The sequence below is a fragment of the Salvia splendens genome, chromosome 16 (assembly GCF_004379255.2).
Source record: "Salvia splendens isolate huo1 chromosome 16, SspV2, whole genome shotgun sequence".
NCBI lineage: Eukaryota > Viridiplantae > Streptophyta > Magnoliopsida > Lamiales > Lamiaceae > Salvia > Salvia splendens.
Window position 1 is genome coordinate 11,275,779 of NC_056047.1, and position 19,132 is coordinate 11,294,910.

General features: G+C 37.8%; 4 protein-coding genes across 4 annotated transcripts; 1 reads left to right on the top strand and 3 right to left on the bottom strand.

Moving 5' to 3' along the window:
• The first annotated feature begins 1,679 nt into the window (after window positions 1-1,679).
• On the top strand, window positions 1,680-3,149 carry LOC121771606 (dynein light chain 1, cytoplasmic-like). Its single transcript, XM_042168442.1, has 2 exons — window positions 1,680-2,060; window positions 2,860-3,149. Exons 1-2 carry the CDS (start codon window positions 1,818-1,820, stop codon window positions 3,013-3,015), a joined length of 399 nt encoding a protein of 132 aa, XP_042024376.1. The 5' UTR covers window positions 1,680-1,817; the 3' UTR covers window positions 3,016-3,149.
• Window positions 3,150-3,297: 148 nt separating this feature from the next.
• Window positions 3,298-6,593, bottom strand: LOC121771601 (glucan endo-1,3-beta-glucosidase 3-like). The gene is made up of 4 exons (XM_042168432.1): window positions 6,231-6,593; window positions 3,938-5,191; window positions 3,785-3,812; window positions 3,298-3,660 (listed from the first exon to the last, which is right to left on the bottom strand). Exons 1-4 carry the CDS (start codon window positions 6,292-6,294, stop codon window positions 3,498-3,500), a joined length of 1,509 nt encoding a protein of 502 aa, XP_042024366.1. The 5' UTR covers window positions 6,295-6,593; the 3' UTR covers window positions 3,298-3,497.
• A 1,769-nt stretch (window positions 6,594-8,362) lies between these two features.
• LOC121771605 (protein PLANT CADMIUM RESISTANCE 2-like) lies at window positions 8,363-9,763 on the bottom strand. Its single transcript, XM_042168441.1, has 4 exons — window positions 9,384-9,763; window positions 9,228-9,299; window positions 8,746-8,958; window positions 8,363-8,599 (listed from the first exon to the last, which is right to left on the bottom strand). The coding sequence occupies exons 1-4, from the start codon at window positions 9,601-9,603 to the stop codon at window positions 8,523-8,525; spliced, it is 582 nt and encodes a 193-aa protein (XP_042024375.1). The 5' UTR covers window positions 9,604-9,763; the 3' UTR covers window positions 8,363-8,522.
• Window positions 9,764-13,649: 3,886 nt separating this feature from the next.
• LOC121771600 (probable inactive receptor kinase At1g48480) lies at window positions 13,650-16,006 on the bottom strand. The gene is made up of 2 exons (XM_042168431.1): window positions 14,514-16,006; window positions 13,650-14,380 (listed from the first exon to the last, which is right to left on the bottom strand). Exons 1-2 carry the CDS (start codon window positions 15,763-15,765, stop codon window positions 13,842-13,844), a joined length of 1,791 nt encoding a protein of 596 aa, XP_042024365.1. The 5' UTR covers window positions 15,766-16,006; the 3' UTR covers window positions 13,650-13,841.
• Between the last annotated feature and the right edge of the window lie 3,126 nt (window positions 16,007-19,132).

Consider the following 19,132-nt stretch of genomic DNA (forward strand, 5'->3'; position numbering starts at 1 on the left):
AATATATATAAAAATATATTAAATTTAGTAAATGATTTACAATTAATAATATATCACAAAACATTAAACCTTATAGATAATTAGTGATGTATAAATATAAATAATATTAAAATTTAGTAAATATATTCAGATATATATATATATATATATATTTAATATTAGTTAGTCTAGATAAAAAAAATTAATATTTCATGTATTAAAATAGATAATGTTTATATTAATTTAAGAAAATTTATTTCGTAAAATAATATATAATTAAATACGAATTAAGTACTTATTAATTAGTTTAGATAAGATTATTCATTAATGTCAATATATATAAATTAAGTATGTAATATAAAAATTTATTTATAGTAAATAATGAATCTTATATGGTACTAATAATAATATAGGTGGTAAGTAGAGCATCATTAAAATATAAAGGATGATAATTATATATATTATAATTAACAATTATATTAAAGAATAATAAAATTAAAATGAATTATTAGTTTTTTAGATAAAATTAATGGTTAATGTATAAAAATATTTAATGTTCAAATTGTTCAATGAGTCCATGTGGTGGAGTGGTAGAGGTCTTCTTAACTAGAAGAGAGGTCATGAGTTCAATCTCTACCAACAACAAATTTTAAAAATTTTTGAAAAAAAAATAGAAAACCGGTTTCCGATTCACGGTCCGACCTGCCGGTTCCACCGGTTCACGGCGGTTCAATGCAGTGGTGGTTTAAAGGGGTGAACCGGACCGAACTACCTACCGGTTCGCGGTCCGACCGGTCGAACCAGCCGGTCCGGTCCGGTCCGGTCGAACCAGCCGGTCCGGTCCGGTCCGGTTTTTAAAACATTGGTCCTCATCTTTTAAACCTAGGCATCCGTTTAACTTAAACCCTTTTTTTAGTCAAAGCCATGCCTCACTACACATGCAAGATCTTTATTTAACAAAAACAAGATGATCTCCTCCAATCTACTTTTAATTGGTAATTTAATACATATTGATAGATATAACAATATATTTTACCAAAAACCAACTTACGCCAAACTGATTATTACAGCAACACCAATATGGTGACCAGTCTTCATAAAAAATAGTTAGTCCTTTTTTGTTTTCCAATAATACCCACGCCAATTCCAACAACATTGTCTACGTCAAACCATACAAATTTTATTTTTAAAAAGAGTGATGCTAAATGGTCATAATGTGGTCGGCCATAAAGAATTAATTTAGTCGATATAAACTTATATGTGTGTGAATGGACTTGTGAGTTGATACTTATCTTTGAATTCTATTACGTAAAACACATTAATATCACGAATTACTGTATACGTTGAGCAACAATCAAGAAATGACAGTAGTAATAAGTTGAACAAAAACTACGAAAGAGCAACACTAACATGTTGAGCAACATATAATGAAGATGATATAAAAGTAAAATCAAGTAGTATTAAACCAAAAATTTAAAAAAAAATCAATTTTTTTGTTATTTAATTAATTTATGGCTAACCATAACGTGGCCGCACAACATTATTCTTTTAAAAAACACTTCCTAAAAAGAACCAAAATTACTATACGCCCATGTTCAGTCATTGTAATCGAGGTTCTTGTTTGGGGCACTTTGCAGAAACCGAATTCCTTCTCATGTCCTTTTCTTACAAAAAACAAACACCTTTCAAATAGTAGTGTATCTTTTCTCTTTCTTGGACACTATACCAAATTACCAATCAATAAACCAACACCCTCTCTCTCTCTCTAAAAGCTTTGACTGACTGCATGATTGAAGAAAATACTAGTAGATGAAAACACCATCATCATCTGGTTGAAAATGGAGATGCAGGGAGCAGAAGAAGAGCTGGAGCGGAGAAGCAAATTCTTGAACAGTTTGATACAAAAGAGAAAGAATGCAGCTGAGCAGGAACAGAATCATGATCGCATGAATGTGCGTGTGAGAGCCTCGGATATGCCTCTGCCTCTACAAAATCACGCCTTTAAAACTGCTAGAGACATTATTGATTCCATGGCTTCTCTCAAGCTCAACAGCAATCGCCTCGCTCTTTCCCTCAAAAAGGTCCCTTTTCTTTTCTTTTTTATTATCAGTTTCTTGCACACTTGCAATTAGAGTTTTTTTAAACTTTTCTTGTTTTTGTAACCTTTTCCCATATAAAAAAGATTGAATTTTTAGCAAAGGGTTCATCTGTTTTTGTGAAATGCAGAATAGTTTCATGGGCTTGTGAAGGCTATGATAATGTGTAGTGTTGATTACTGAAAGAACTAACCATTTTTCCTATTCACCATTCGTTAATGTAAATGAATAGTATGGTGTTATTTTGTGGATGTTGGTTGTGCAGAGTTCTAGGAAAAGCTTTGAAAAGTTGAAACATTTCCTCAGTTGCAATAAAAGTTCATTTTTTTGAGAAGGTGCACTAAAAAAATGCTTTGACTCCTCTTTTTTTTCCACAGAAGACCAACTTTCTTGAAAGCAGCGTGTGCAAGCTTTTACTTGGTTTAAAGTTGAATAATAGTACTAGTAAAAACTTAGAAGTGTGTAGATGGTAATGCTATTTGAGATGTGTATGATGTAATAGTATCAGCTCATAATTCAGCATAAAGTTTGATAATGATCATTGCTTCCTACGGTAATCAACCTTTTAAATTTTCAGTAGTGATATTGGAAGAAACTTGATGTGGAGAAATCATGTTACATGAAGAATATATAGTAGTATTTCTTTCGCACCATTTCTTGCATAAGCTACTTGTGTCTGAGAATCAGACTTTGTTTGATTATATTCATGTGTTGTGAATGAGTACGAACTTTGTCTGGCGACCATGGTACATGAAGATATGAGGAGCATTTATGGTATTTGCAGGAGTTCGACTCAACATATGGTCCGGCGTGGCATTGCATTGTTGGAACCAGCTTTGGCTCATATGTGACACATTCCCTTGGAGGGTTCTTGTATTTCTCCATTGACAAAGTGTATGTTCTTCTCTTCAAGACTGCCGTGGACCCTTTGGAACAATGATCTACTGTTTCTTGTATATTTTATCCATGTTTTAAGTGGTAAGAAAATGTAGTTGGATTTAGGGGGAAATGTTCTGAAAAATGGAAAAAAGTACTACATGGTTTTGGTTGAATGTAGTGTGATGGTTTGAGGAAGTTGATTATAGATTTAAGCAGTTGCATTGGGTTTCTATTTCCTTATGTTGGCATTAAACATATATACAAAAGAGCAGCAGCATATACCCCAGTCCCCAGGATTTGTCTGTGCTACTTATAACTCTAAATTCAGTTGAGAAACACAAAAGGCACAAATCATGAATCATTGAGAAATTGATGTTTTGTTACACAAATGAATGAATCAATACTTTTCTACAACTCCCAGCTATGTTACACAAGGAAATTCTCACCCCTAACTCTTCTGGAGAGAACAAAATTGGGTGTGCTGGACTTGTGTTAGGGTTTCAAGCACGACTTAGTCGGAGACATGAATGTGGATATATATCATTACAAACATGCAGCAGTCCATAACACGAAACCAAGTAGTAGTACTAGAGAGTGCCCGTAAAAATCTTTTCTGCACAGAGAGCGCGAATGACCACCAGAAACCGTAGAATTGGTTGATGGAGCGACAGCTGTTGTATTTGTGATGGTGCCATTTCTTCCAGCACTGATGCAGAGAAAAATTCGTAAGAAAAACTTGAAATATGTTGCATTGAACAAGATAGAGGTCAATAAATAGTTTACTCCACATATATATTAATTGTATCAACTAGCAAAAAAATTACTAGTACCTTCCAGAAAAAATGCAAGAAGCATGACCTGCAATATGACAAAGCAACCTCTTGTGAGATACTCAAATCAAATTAGTTGCATAAATCTTGTCATGATCAAATGTAGCTGGAAATTCCCAATATAAGGATAGAAACGTGCTTTTGCGGACTTACTTGGGTCTGTTGTGGTGATCATAGCAACACCATTAAAGTTACAGGTCCCCTCACCCATTGCCATACGGTGATAGTATGCATCAAAAGCATACGAAGCATGGCTAGCAACAGTATCAGGTTCATAGCATGGCTGCCCCTGCAATAAAGGAGAGCAATCTACTTTCCCTGGTCCACACGCCCAATCTAATGCTGCCTGTAACATCTTCTTGTCAGCGCCTTCCCTTGCAACACAATAAGTCTGATTAGTAGTATCGTTTGCCAACACTGTCCCTGAGCCAGTCAGGCGCAGTATATAAACCGGCACCCCATTGCCATCAAAGAGCCCCCAGTTCTTCTCCGAAACGGGTCCTGGCCTAAGATCTTCATTGTATAGTTCGTAAATAAATGTACTAACAGCGATTCCAGGGTGTTTTGGGGTCCCCGTGTTGTTGAGAATGTGCCTTATGAGGTTACTGTTGTATGTGTTGGCGTTGTCTAGGGTGGCATCCGGCTCTGATGAGTCACCCTTGGAAGGCCAACCTGACTCTGTCACCACGATGGGGATATTAGTGAAGTTCAGATACGATGTTGCAAAGTACGCTGCATCAACTACAGCATCAAATACATTGGTGTAGTGGAGGAGCGTATTGAGATCAGTAGCTTCCTTGGTTGGAAGAAGAGGTCGGAAAAGAGCATAGTCCAACGAAATGGCACCACTAGCTTTCATGTAATCATAATATGGATAAACGTTTAGCATAAGGTAAGAGTCTGTAGATTGCAAAAACTTGAGCAACGGCACCATGACAGGTTCCCAAGAGCGATTGAAGAATGCTTGAGAGGGCGGAAACGGGTCAAGGATTATGGAAGACGAGTGTGGAGTGGAAACTTTTATGTGAGAGCCAAGATTAGAAGCCACGAGGGCAGAGTGAATAAAACTCATAGCAGAGACAAGAACTGGAGCAGCATTTGGAAGCGTGGTTAGAACTTCCGAGCCAACTGCTATCGCAGTTATATTTGTGGCAGGGACATAAGCAAGAACATTGCGAGAAATCCAATTAGTTGCAGTGGAATTAGACTGCCCAATGCCTAACAGTTGATCATTAGGCACGGATACGGTGACATGTATACCAGTATTAGCAAGAGCTAGTAGCATTGCTCTGTCAGCATCAAAAAGCCTTACATGCCGGATTTGCTGAGACTTTAAAAGGGCCACCACTTGGGTCGGATCTGGCATGTCCGAGAGGGAAGTGCCTATGTTTACTCCAATGAAAGCAGCTGGAGATGAGAAACCAAGACAATAAGATGATTTCTGGTTGCTTTATATTGGCAAATCAAAAATTAGATCTTGTGAACTCAGATTAACTCACAGTTACCCTAATATAGAGAAATATTACCATTCTTATGATCATTCTAAATTTTGCAGATAAACTCACAGTTATCATACACTAAGTCATAGCTTGCAGCCTACCACATGATTGACTCTTACAGAAAGAACAACCGATGTATCAAGAAAGCTTAGGCAGATAAAAGCCATGAGGTAATAATCTATCTAAGAAACATTATTTACCAAAAGAATGTTGCAATTATTACCTAATATGCACTAACTTAAAAACAAAAACTTGAAAGTAGCTGACAGACAGTTGTGGAAAGCCCTAGTTATTAGCCCATTTGATTAAACAAACTACAAAATATCAAGTGATCCATAATCACATGACTAACATGTCAGATTCCCAACTATTAAACTGGGACATTCAACAATAAGTTGGGGCACAACATGATGTCTTGGCCCTCCCATTACTCAATGGGTCTCCTCAACCACACTTGCATTGTGCTATTCATACACAAACACAGACATCAAAGAGGGTATGTGTAGAAATATATGGTGAAGAAAAAAACCCTGTACATATGGTGTGGGGTCAAGATTACCTCATAGAATCTTTGGTACAATAATTTGTGTCCAAAAGAAAAGCAACATGAGCTGGTTACCAATATACTAGGAGTACAAAACTTCAAATACGGCCAGGAAAATAAATAATTAAGGATTTTCAGTTACATGGAAGAACTTGCACAAGCAGAAATATTCTTATTTCTTCTAAAAACACAATCTTTATCATATTTCAGCTAAAAAAACAATCTTTATCATATTTCAGCTAAAAAAACAATCTTTATGTGCAGAACAAAATACCCCTAATCCAGAGAGCAATAAATCACAAAACTTAATAACAGAGATCGAAATGCAACTAAAAATGAGCTCAGTTAGAAATCCATAACAAGAAAGAAAAAGTAAAACATAACTTTCAAACAAATCAGCTACCTTCTTCATCAGCGCAAGAAGCAGAAATGGCCATGAGGAAAAGAGCAAGAAGAAATAAACCCATTTGGCGAAGCCTTTATGTTTCTTGAACTACAAAGCTCCAATCCAAAGAGCCAAGTGCCCACGCTATTTGAGAAAAAACCCAAACAAAATAGGCGGGTGAAGGGGTTGCAATTGCTACTACAGCTTTGGCAGTGGTTGAGTGAGGAGAGAGAGGAAATGAGCGTGTGTGGGGAAGGGGGTGCTGTCTGTAGAGGAATCGCCTGTGTGTTTTCTGTGTCGTATCACTTTACTGTACTTTGTCAGAAATCGACGGCCAATATTCAATTTCATTTTCTATACTTTGTTTTTTTTATATGCGATTGGCATGCTGTAGGCCGTTTGAACATTGATTGCCCTTTGCCCTTTCCTTTTTTATATAGGAGTATTTTCTTTTTCGTTTAACATTAAATGGAATTTGTAGATCGATTTAATAATCTTGTACAGATAATAATTGCATTTAGTCCATCTTGATCTAATGCAGTAATCTTGTAAATCTATGACCTATTTTATTTTTTTTATAATATGTGACTTTTTGTGAAAATTATGTAAAGGCTACTTTTAGGATTAAAGTTTATTTTAGTCTAAAATATATGTTTAGTACATTAATTTTGATAGCTTCGGGTACTTGACATTATGAATTTGTCCATTTCTACTCTTAATTAAAGTGACGGTTAAAACAATTTTGATTTTGATTTGTAGCTGAACTACCATTAATTAAACACTTTAAACACCATACTAAAGTTCGATTCCTAAACATCATGATGAAGCTTCGGGTCCTAAATGTTATGAATTTGTTCTTATTTTACTAAGAATTCACGGAGCCAATAAATTTTTACATTAAAGAGTTTTATTTACGATGCCAACCCAAATTTCGGCAAATATTCGATGTTTAAATGTAATGAAACATTAAGGACTTTAAAGTTAATAATCCAAATTTTGAATTTTCAAATTTATTTTGATTTTCTTAGACATAAAAAACTAAAATAATAATTAATGATGTTTAAGGGTTTATTAATAATTCTGTAAAGTTTGAGTGGTTGCGACATCGCATGCGGGAACTCATAAGCTAGATTTGCCTTCAAAGTGTGCCGCCAACGTACAATATAGTCAAACATCAGAATGTAAGACGTACGGAGTATATCACAATTGATTGGCAGTTGTAAATTGTACTCCCTTCGTCCCAACTAAGTTGAGTCGTATTTCTTTTTGGAATGTCCCAGCTAAGTTGAGTCATTTTTTTTTAAAAAAACAAAACATTCAATCACTCTTACTTTAATAAATCACCTACTTTACTCTTTTTTCATCTTTCCTACTTTATTCATCTCTCATATTTTTCAACACAATTTCTTAATATCCTTGTCCAAAAGTTTTGACTTAACTTAGTTGGGATGGAGGGAGTACTAGTTCTTAATTTGGCAAACAGTGCTATTAGGACATTGTCATTGGTTTTTGTTCAAATTTAGTTTCCTACATGTGCGTTAATTGGATTAGTTATAAGGAGATCATGATTAAGAATCATAGGTATGAACAATTAAGTTTGAGGTCAAGAATATGTTAATGAGTAAGAGAACTAGAGAAGATAGGGAGATTATGGCAGTCAATTTTTAGAAGAAAAAAAAAACGAATGACGAATCGTTTAGCCCATTTATTGTCGTGCAGTTCTTTATTTTAGATATTTACACCATGTTTAGGGTAGGTTATGTATGGTTAGGTACCAGAATCAAATGGTAATTATATGAGTAAACAATAGTATTATATATTCACGAAGCAAGAAGTTCTATTATTCAATTGTCATCGTATTATATATCGAATTAATTATCAACTCCCCTTATTTTTTGAGCTGCATAACATACTACTTCTACTAGCCTGGTTCGTAACTTTTTATACAGTATAATCTATTTGTATCTTAAAAGCTTTATTTTCACTCTGTTTCTTTTTTCTTTTTTCTTTTTTTTTTGTTTTTCGCTTTGCTGCATCCAAGACCTTCTCTGTCATTTTAGAAGTTTAGTAAATAAAAACTTAATTTTACACAAATTTTTACATGTAACTAAGAATTTATGTACACAATATATATATATAGAGGATAGTAATAAAATGCAAATTCTAAATATTGTACAAACTATATATATATAGTCCATAAGTTATAAGTGGAACAAAGTTGAATTATTGGTTTACAGTAGAAAAACAGACATGAGATTTGCATGGAATTGAAAAGCATTATATATAGAGAGAAATTTGCATGGAATATAATTATCTGGTCATTCCGCCTTCAACGATTGGAGCCATGGATATTCCGCGATTCTGTCTCTCCACATTTCCATGCCATCCTGCAACAAAACAAATTAACCACATCAAAACTAATAATACAGTTATATTTTTTCACACCTTCCTTTACTAGTAGTACTAATTTCCCAATGAATAAGTGAAGTGAAGAGATAGTATAGATTGCAGCATTTAGGAAGAAAGACTATACCGATGGTCATGTCGAATCCACGATTCTTAAGCTCGCGATACTCTTGGCAGAGAGCACAAGATTCACAGAAGCAATGGAGCAAGCAGTCGCAGCAGGGAGATTCGTGGAGCGAGTATTGCTGCCTCATTTTGGAGCGGTAGAAACACGAATAGAAGCACGGGCACCCTGTCACGCACGCTATCAATGTGTACAGTGCTCCATTCTGAATACAAGCTGCATCATCTCAACTTCATTACTCAATCAACTATACACGCTTACTCAATCATACCACTCTATTCAATAGGAAAGTCACCACACAATGATTATTAAGTGGTAAAAATATGAGGAGACAATTAATGCGATGCAGGGGCAGCAGCGCATTAACCTGGAATGGATGGTTCATAACATAAGGTTTTTACCCATAATATCCTTTTGTAATTTAGTTAGGATTCATTAATTAAATAACTTGATTAAGAGGGTGAAAATTAGATATGTATACTTACAGCTGGATCCTTTGTCGACGATCTCAGAAATCCGGCCAAATGTGATGCAAGGACACCAGAACGTCAAGCAACCTAATTAATTATTAATTCAGTAATGATAGATTCCAATTTGCAATTGTGAATTAAGAGACGGTGTGGATTAATGAAGAAACTCACAGTTGCGGACATCGGAAAAGCAACCGCAGAGACCGGTGGACCATGGCACCTGAGGCTTGGGGGGAAGAGGAGGCCTCGGCTCGGGCTTCTCGGAGTAAAATGTCTGGGTGGAGCTCAGCGGGATCCCGGTCGGAGTGGTGTAATCACGCGGCGGAGATACTGTGGCATCGGAGAACTTCTGATAGTCGGTGGAGTTGGAGTTGGAGTTGGATGAGTACATGATTGGTTCACTCAATCGATCGATGAATCCAACAATGGGAGAGAGAGATGATTGGAAATCAAATTATACTGGAGTAATAAATAGGCGATGGGCGAGTTCAGTGTATTGAACGAGTCAACTCGGGTAGTAGTCAATGTTGTTTGCTGCAACGCGCTTCTCGCCCTCTCACCATCATATGATCACATATCCAAGTTGTGGGATTTTTTTTAGTGCATGTGTCACCTAACTAAGAATTTCGTCCAATGCTGATTTTGTAAATTTATAAACCGTATTTTAAAAGTCGTTTAATTGGAGTTTATTGGAATGTTCAAAGTCGTGTAAATTTCGTCCAAGGGCAAAAAAAGTGAAGACATGTGTACCACTTCATTTATAATTTAATTCCATTTTTAAAAAAATTACTAGTTGAAAAATGTTAATATCATTTCCACTTTTAATATAATAACTACTCTATAATATTTTAGTGAAATATGATAATTATTCGATATAGAAAATATAAATGAAATTTTAATTGTGGATGTGTCTAATGATAAAATAAGACAATTGTCTTTTTCATAAGTAAGAATTTGTACTTAATTATCTAATAATCTCCACATCTCTTAAGAATAGATTTAATGGACTGCGCAAGCCGCAAATTTTTAATGAAAAATAGTATTAATTATAATGTTAGTGGAAAAAATATCTGGCCTTGAAATTTGAAAATATCTTAAATAGTTACATAGTCAAAGAAGTAAATATGTTGATTAGTCCATAAACTAAACTTTATAAATGTAGACAAATAACAGTATCCTTGTGGTGAAGAAAGGGTTAATTAATGCACAAACACTTATATGAAACAAATTCAATATTCTTAACCTTAATATGTATAATGAGTTCGAATAAGTATAACATTTGTTATATGAAATATATTCAATATTCTATCTGAAATAGCGGCACCTGTGAGTCTGTGACCCGTGTGTAAGTTTTAGAAACTTCGTGGAAGGTATTATGTAAATTACTATCATTGAATGCATAATACTGTCGTTAATCATAATATAGTTACATTATTTCATATTGACCAGATCTTATTGTCAGTATTCGTTCATCATAATATAGTTATCATAATGACCTTTCAAAGTTCAAACCATTAAAAAAGTCCTTGATAGCAAATTGTTGCATAAAAAATTGATGCCCCATCAATTAAATACTATACTATCTTATCCAAAAAGTCGCTCAATATATGAAACTACACCCTATTTAGGCCATCCACAATAGGAATAGCTCAGCAATAGCTCAACCATAGCCTAGCCGCAAACTCCTCTTGCCACATCATCAACACTAAAAACCATCCTGCCACATCATCAAAATAAGCAAATAGCCCAGCCATAGCCTAGTCATAGCCTAGCCACATCACTCAAAATTATATAAAACAAATAATTAACAATCACACAAAATACGGAATTAAATTTACGACACAGATACGGGAAAATTCAATAATAATATTAAAATTTTAAAAAGTACATTAATTAAAAAAAACACAATTCATTAAAATTAAAATAACATTACAACATCCTCATTAATGAGTTTGTCCCACATCGAAAGTGGAACATAAAATATTCAAGGATGTCTCTACAAAAGAGAAACAACCAAGAATGAGTTTGTTTCATAAAAAAACATTAAATAAAAAAATTTAAAAAATCCGCTGGGCGATGCGCTCGGCGATCCGGAGCTTGCAATGGCGCCGAGCGGATCGCCCAGCGCCCACACATCGCCTAGCACTAGACAATTTTTTTTCCGGAAACCGGCTCGGCGGTTACAATGGTTCGCCTAGCGGACCGCCTAGCGCCGGGGCTCGGCTAGGCGGTGCGCTAGGCGCCATTGTGGATGGCCTTATCATAGCCGAAATTAAGAAAATGTATTCCATTTTTAGGTCTGTTCAGTTAACTTATAATCAATAAGGACATGCACAAATTGATCCAAAGAAAAGAAAATTAAGTAATTGATACAATAGATTGTCATAGTCATAGATTCATAATGTACATCGCTAATTCTACAAGAATAAGAATAAAATACAGTTTCCACAAAAATACAAGCAGGCTTCACAAGATGAACTTTGCAAATATCTGGTGGAGAAACCAGCAAAATGGGCATTGGTTGGAAAAAATATCCTAATGAGAAGTGTAATTAATTAGAGGGATATTAACCAGATTATCTCATATGTTGTTGGCAACCATGTTCTCAGTTCTCACAATGTATCTGACATGTCTAAGATGGTGGAAATCCGATCCCATCGAATAACTTTTGTAGCCATAGCACCCATGTCAATGTCAATCCACTTTTTTACTCCTCTGAAATCAGTTTCTAAATTTGGAAGTGCCACCACATTATTTAACTTTAACTGAAATACAAGGCATTTGTTACAAGTACTGAAGAATGATACCACCACCACAGAGTATGAAATAGGTTACTATGTGTAGCTCAAGGCAATTAATGTCACTGTCAAACCACATAAACAGAGTAGTACTATTATATGGCATCTCTATCATGGAGTAGGGTATAACATACATTATGAAACACTCTGAATAAAGACCATTTTACGAGACACAATAATATAAGCTTCTTACATAATTTACGCACCAACAGTCATCAGTTATTCTGAGCAAAAGAATTCCAGCTATTTTTCTAACAAATTCTAAATCAGAAGTTTGAGTGAGCTGCACAAGGGTAGCTACAACTTCAAATATCAAAACATTTCATAAAGATTTCATCCAACGCAGTAACTCTGATGTACCATATAAACACATAATCATAAGCTATTAGTTACTACATTTGATAAAGATACGGACTCACCAGAGGAATCATGTATCCAAGGTAAGATAGTTCTAAAGCACTAAAAATAGTTCATCAAGACAATCATGGAAATGTCTTAGTGCAAGAAATTTTTCTTGCTTTGATTTGAATATTTGAGATAGGGGTGGGAATACGGATATCGGGTATTGGGTTTACCCGTACCCGACCCGATACCCGCCGGGTATTGGGTATCCAATATCCACTTTTATGGGATTGGATATGAGATTGGGTATTGAAATTTAAGATAATTCGGGTATTGGGTAACCCGAATGGGTATCGTGAATTACCCTAATACCCAATTTATTATTTTAAGTATTTTTATAAATTAGGTTGAGTCATTTCAGGCTTCAAGAGCCGGAATTTATTTACTAATTATAACTTTCTTTAAACTTATAGTATAAATAAGTCAATCTCTCTTACTCTAGATCACTACTTCTATATTTTAATTCAATGTATAACTTTTATTGTTTTACTTACATAACCAATCCTCATAAATACAATAGTGTACTTTAAAATAAAAGTGACCCATTTTTTTTAGTTTTATACTACAAAATAAATGCAACATTAAAGATATTAGTCTATTTAAATATTTTCTGTAGTTATATAAATATAATTTGATTTTGATTTTTTTTAGTTATTAGCATCTGTAAAGAGTCGGGTATTTGGGTACCCGATTCGTCGGGTTTGGATACTCGGGGCGGGTATTGGATTACCCGAAAATATATCAGGTCGGGTATCGGGTGGACATTTTAGATTATTTTCGGGTTTGGATACCCGGTTTTTTCTGGTCGGGTGTCCACGGATACATGTATTCCCATCCCTAATTTGAGACTATAATGCTTTGATTCAGAATTTGTGAAATAGAGGAGATTTACATGAGGTACACATATTTAACTATGTATCTTTATTAAAAATTTGATGAAATTTAGTTTAAGATAGTATTATGAATTTATTAAAATTAATTTATCACTACTAATATTTATAGCTTTATTGTACTTTCTAAAATATTATTAGTTGGCCTTGACGATTACTTAGGCTTCCTCTATATAGGCAACATGTCACTAAGATGTGGTCTCTAATCAATCAGTTTTAAGTTACTAACCCATGGATAGGTTTAGTATCAAATTACTCTTTTAAGAAGGCAAATTCCCAAACAAGAAAATATTTGATTGTAAATTTAGTCTTGAATTATCCTAGAGTGTTTCAAGCACCAAAACAAATTCTCTGTGACTGATCTTTTTTTTGTATTGAACTCACTGCTTTGATGTCTTCACTGAAAAAATATTTCAATTTCGGCATCGCTCTTGTTGTCTCTCACACAAACACAATACATACATACATGAATTAATGAAGAAGCAAGCGAGAGATCATCTTCTGCACAGCTTCTCCAAACCAAATACCAATACACGACTTCAGTCACAAATTTTCCGCAGCCGCCGCACAACATCCGCCGCCGATGGCCTACCACTAGGCTGCCGCGACGTGCACGAAAGCGCGACAAGCAATAGCTCAACCACCTGATCCTCCGATTCCTCGCGGCCAATCAGACTAGGATCGATCACCGCAGCCGTCCCCTTCTCTTCCACCACCGTCTGCACCCAATCAGGCAGCGCCACGTCTTCCTCCGTCAGAATTCCGTCGGGCTCCCTGCCCGTCAGCAGCTCCAGCAGCAGCACCCCGAGCCCGTACACGTCCGCCTTCTGCGAACCCACGCGCGTGTCCAACACCTCCGGCGCCCTGTACCCGTTCAGGCTCGAGCTCGACCCAACCAGTTGCGCTAGCCCGAACTCCGACACGCGCGCCTCGTAGTCCTCGGTGATGAACACGTTCGACGACCTGATGTTGCCGTGCACTGTCCCAGACCCCACCGAGTGGAGATACTCGATCCCCGATGCGACCCCCACCGCGATCCTGCATCTCGTTTCCAGCGACAGAGATTGGTTACTCATTCCTGTCATCGATAAAGATTGCAGTGTCAGTTTAATGTTTTTAAACAAAAGTAAACTAATTTTATAGTGATCATGTTTTTAAAAATAGAAAAATAGACTAATTTTGTAGGATAGACTAAAATGGCAATATCTCACCGTAAGAGTGGAGAGCGGCGGCGAGGCTGCCTTTGGTCATTGGGTGGTAGACAAGGAGCTTCTCCTCCGTACCGTAGAAGTAGCCGCGGAGAGGCTCCAGATTCCGGTGAAGAAGCGATCCGACCTCCTCGATTTTGGCTCTGAACTCGGCCTCAGGAACAGAGACATTCTTCAACCTCTTTACAACCACTTGAATTCCGCTCTCAAAATACGCCTTATACGTGGATCCGATCGTCCCTTTCCCCATCACCTCTGCTGAGGCGCTCAGCAGCTCCTGCAAACTGAAAACCTCATCCTCTTTCCCCAAAAACACCAATCCATCGCTGCCCTTCGTCTCCGAATATTCATTGTTACGCCAGTTGTATTGCTCTGTATCTGGAGTCCTAATGTCGCCGGCGGGGGAGCGCGGGGCCGGAGACCTATGCGGAAGGACTTTTCTGCTTCTGTATGTTTTCCACAAAACGAAGGCGATACACAGAATTATAAGTAATGCAGAGAATGATCCTATTGCGATTCCGGCTATTGCGCCGTCGGAAAGGTTGTTTTCACCATTACTTGGGCAAGAAGGAAGAGGTCTGCCACAGAGAGAGGTTCCTAAAAAGGATTGATCGGAAAAATTGCCTAATGCCGGCGGAATTGATCCTGTTACATCGCTGTTGAAGGAAATGTTGAAATTTCTAATGTTGATTAGGTTATTCCAATCAGGAATCGGTCCCGTGAACGTGTTGTTTTCCAGATACAAAGTCCTCAAATTAGTGAGGTTGTTGAAATTGGTAGGTAGATTGCCGGAGAATCTGTTTCCAGCGAAATTCACACGCAGGAGATTCGTTAACGTGAAAAAGGTATCCGGAATATCGCCGGAGAAGCTGTTCCCTTGCAGGTGGATATCCTCGAGGTAAGTGCACGACGATAAATCGGAAGGGAGTTGGCCGGAGAGGGCGTTGTTGCGGAGGCTGAGCACCCGGAGTTGGGTGAGGTTTCCGACGGAATTCGGCGGGAGGGTGCGTCTGAGGCCGCTGGCGGGGAGACGGAGCTCGACGACGCGGTTGGTTGTGGCGTTGCATACAACGCCCCGCCACGAATTGCAAGGGGAGGAGCCGGCGGTGGTGTTCCAGCGGAGGGTTTGGCCGCCGACAGCCGCTCGTAGGCGGAGGAGGGCGGAGCGGTCCGCGTCGATATCGGAGAATACTTGTGCCAGGGAGAGGAGGAGGTGGAGGAAGAGGAAGAGGAAGAGGAAGAGGTGGTGTGACATTTTTTTTATGGTGTGAATTTGAAATGTAGGACAATTTGGAGTCTTTGAAGAAGAAGATTTTTGCGAAGATTGAATGCAAATTGCTAAATTGAAGAGTTGTTTAGATGTTGGTAGAGCGACGGTCAACGATTAGTTGCGCGTTGAGGGTTGACTTGATGTTGCACGGAATTGACGGCTGCCGTGACTATTCTATTGTGTCCATTTTGGTTTACATGACTCACATTTTGATTAGGACAAATTCAGATTTATTATTAGTTAATTATTGTATTTACATGAGGAATGTTCATTACGAGTGCATATCAATATTTAATCATTGTGCAATAAAGAAAAATCGATGTTGGCTCATGTGTTGCCTTGAATTCTACCAAGTTTTGTATTCTACTTCCATTTGATGAATTTCTTTCTTTGTTTCTTCAATTTATCACAAAAATTAATCTACTCACTTTAATATCATTGCAATTTGCAATAGCGTGCAATACTTGTCTACAATTGGTGGGTGGGGTTTTTCAGTCGACGGATTCCAGATTAGGCAGGTTTAAAATAGTGGAAGGATGCCGGTAAATGGAATGGAATTAGGTATTAAAACATTTTGACAAATAATTGACACATTTATTACCTCGAGTTAACTAATTTTTATAAAATTATTATAAACGTAACACCGGATTGTCAAAGCTGATAAAGCCCTCATATGCTTTTCTTTTATGAAATTGACCAAAGGGGACATGTAAATTGGTTTATTAAAGTTGTAATTTGAAGCTAATAAATATCGAATTTAACTAGTTTACTTCTGTTTGATTTTCTTGGTTTTGCCTCTCTGTTGTTTGTTGCTTCCGCTGAATTATTTGTCCAACCATTAATAAATTATTTGACTCTATATTCTGCATCAAAAAAAATAAAATTATCTCAGGAGAGAAATCCTTTGTGATAAAGATAATTTTGAATGAACCAAAATTTATATTCAAATACTATTAAACATCAATAACAGGTCATGACCCATCATATGTTTTAACACAATATTTTTTTTTCGATTCTATTACGGAGTTGAGTATACAACTTAAATGTCATACAATTTTTGTACACTTTCTGTTGGAGATTGGAGAATATCTCGCAAAGAATGAGGAAGATTACGAGAATATTAGACGGGATATTTAGACGCAATTAAGGAGATTATGATTGAGAAAATCTTACCATGTATAATAATCCCTATGCCTGTATATGATGTATCAGTTCATTGTTAATATACATAACACAATTATACAATTCCACATGGCATCCGAGCAGGTTAGGCTCAGAAAACTATCATCATAGCCCCTAAACATACCTTTCTCGACCGAAACGGCGAGAAAACCAATCAAGCCAAAGAGATGGCAGACGATAAACCAGAAATCGAACCTGTGGCCGAGAAGATCAGGTCGAGTAAAAGTGTTACCATAGCCTTCAAATTGAACGGTTTGAACTATCCGTTATGGGCACGGCTGATGAAGGTGTCTATAGGCGGCCGAGGAGTCTACCGCCATATATCGGGAACACCACCACCGCCACTACCGACGGAGAAAGGGTTCTCCGATTGGGAGGAGATAGACCTTATAGTCTTCTCCTGGATAATCGACAATATGGAGACCAATCTAATCGCGGATTTCGTGCATCACCAGACGGCAAAGGCGCTATGGGATACCCTCGCCATTACCTTCGCAAGTTCAGCGGACTCGTATCTCATATATGATCTGCGAGACAAAGCAAGCAGAATTATGCAAGGAGATTCAACGTTAGAAACCTATTGGAGCAGACTACACGGGGCTTGGATCGACATCGATCGATGCCCTCAAAAAACCGTAAATTGCTGCGACAAGGGAGTTGCACAATGCCGAGACATCAAATCCGAGCTGCGTCTATTTAAATTTCTCACCGGATTAAACGAGAAGTATGATTGGGTTCGACGAGAGATCCTCAAGGAGGACCCCTACCCCTCAGCCGACGTGGCATACGGGTGGGTGAAACGGGAGGCGGCTCGACTCAAGATCATGCCACCGGCGTCCGATTCAACCCCCATTACCGTCGGAAATGATACATCATCGGGGGTCGGATTCGGAATCGGAGCTCGAGAGTACCGTCAACCACACCAACAGCCGCAACAGAGAGGACAGCCGCCACCGACGCAACGCTCCGTCGCCAACCGCAGGGGAAACAGCAAACCGGACAAATCTAGGCTATGGTGCTCACACTGTGGGATGCACAAGCACACAAAGGAAACGTGCTTCCAATTGGTGGGGTATCCAGACTGGTGGGAGGAAGAGAAGGCCGGAAAAGCCAAGGTTGCAATCGGAACCAACAGCGGGAGTAGAAACCCGACGGAAGGAAACCACGAAATAACGGGATTTCAGGAGAAACGGCCTGAGACCGGCGGTCTCCCAACCGGTGGCGGCGGACGTGGTGAGAACGGCGGCGGAGGGGGGAAGGCAGCGGAGGCGATGATCGCCTCGCTCAGACTCGACGGAGGCGGCGGTGAAATTGGAGGTAAAGGGTTGGGGATTGAGCACCCTAACCCTAACAACACCTATTTTGCTATTAAGTTTCAATCTCCCAAATATTATGACAAATACCCCCAGCTTACTGATAATTGCGAAAAAGACCCCATTTTATGCAAAAATTCGTTTGCATGCCTAGAAAACTTATCTTGTGCATTTGAGGCCCAAAGTTGTGATATTGTTGATGATACGGGTTGGATTTTTGATTGTGGGGCCACCGACACTATGTCATATGATAGACGTGATTTTTTGGAAATTCATAAGACTCCTAAGTCTCATATAAAAACTGCAAACGGGGGAGTAACACCTGTCGAAGGGGCAGGAACTATAGAGATTTTTCCGAATGTTCATATCCCCAACTGCCTTTATGTTCCAAAACTGTCTCAAAAGCTAATGTCAATTAGTCATGTGACTAAGGATTTAAATTGCACGTTGCTAATGCACCCAAATTTCTGTATGTTACAGGATATCCGGACGGGGAAGATTATTGGACGTGGCACTGAGCGTCGTGGGCTCTATTTTGTGGATGAGATTGCTCGACAAGATGGTGCGGCGATGCTTGCTCACGGATCCACTAATCAAGATACTTGGCTATGGCACCGTCGGATGGGCCACACCTCTCCGGGTTATTTAAAATCCTTATTTCCTAAGCTTTTTGTTCCTAGAAACTTCTCGTGTGAAGCATGTGTTTTGGCCAAGAGCCACCGAAACTCTTTTAAACCAAATGATACTCGTGTTGACACTGTTTTTTCTTTGATACATTCTGATGTGTGGGGCCCAGCGCCTATAGGAACTAGTTCTGGTTTTAAGTACTTTGTGATTTTTGTGGATGATTGCAGTAG

Bases quoted from the DNA above. Each gene is read 5' to 3' on its own strand.
- LOC121771606 (XM_042168442.1), top strand. From the start codon at position 1,818: ATGGAGATGCAGGGAGCAGAAGAAGAGCTGGAGCGGAGAAGCAAATTC. The intron at 2,061-2,859 runs GTCCCTTTTCTT...TGGTATTTGCAG, and splicing joins TCGCTCTTTCCCTCAAAAAG to GAGTTCGACTCAACATATGG.
- LOC121771601 (XM_042168432.1), bottom strand. From the start codon at position 6,294: ATGGGTTTATTTCTTCTTGCTCTTTTCCTCATGGCCATTTCTGCTTCT. The intron at 5,192-6,230 runs GTAGCTGATTTG...TCTCATCTCCAG, and splicing joins TTCTTGCGCTGATGAAGAAG to CTGCTTTCATTGGAGTAAAC. The intron at 3,813-3,937 runs GTAAGTCCGCAA...GTCATATTGCAG, and splicing joins GATCACCACAACAGACCCAA to GTCATGCTTCTTGCATTTTT.
- LOC121771605 (XM_042168441.1), bottom strand. From the start codon at position 9,603: ATGTACTCATCCAACTCCAACTCCAACTCCACCGACTATCAGAAGTTC. The intron at 8,959-9,227 runs GTAAGTATACAT...GAGATGATGCAG, and splicing joins CGTCGACAAAGGATCCAGCT to CTTGTATTCAGAATGGAGCA. The intron at 8,600-8,745 runs GTATAGTCTTTC...GTTTTGTTGCAG, and splicing joins TGGATTCGACATGACCATCG to GATGGCATGGAAATGTGGAG.
- LOC121771600 (XM_042168431.1), bottom strand. From the start codon at position 15,765: ATGTCACACCACCTCTTCCTCTTCCTCTTCCTCTTCCTCCACCTCCTC. The intron at 14,381-14,513 runs GTGAGATATTGC...TATCGATGACAG, and splicing joins CGCCGCTCTCCACTCTTACG to GAATGAGTAACCAATCTCTG.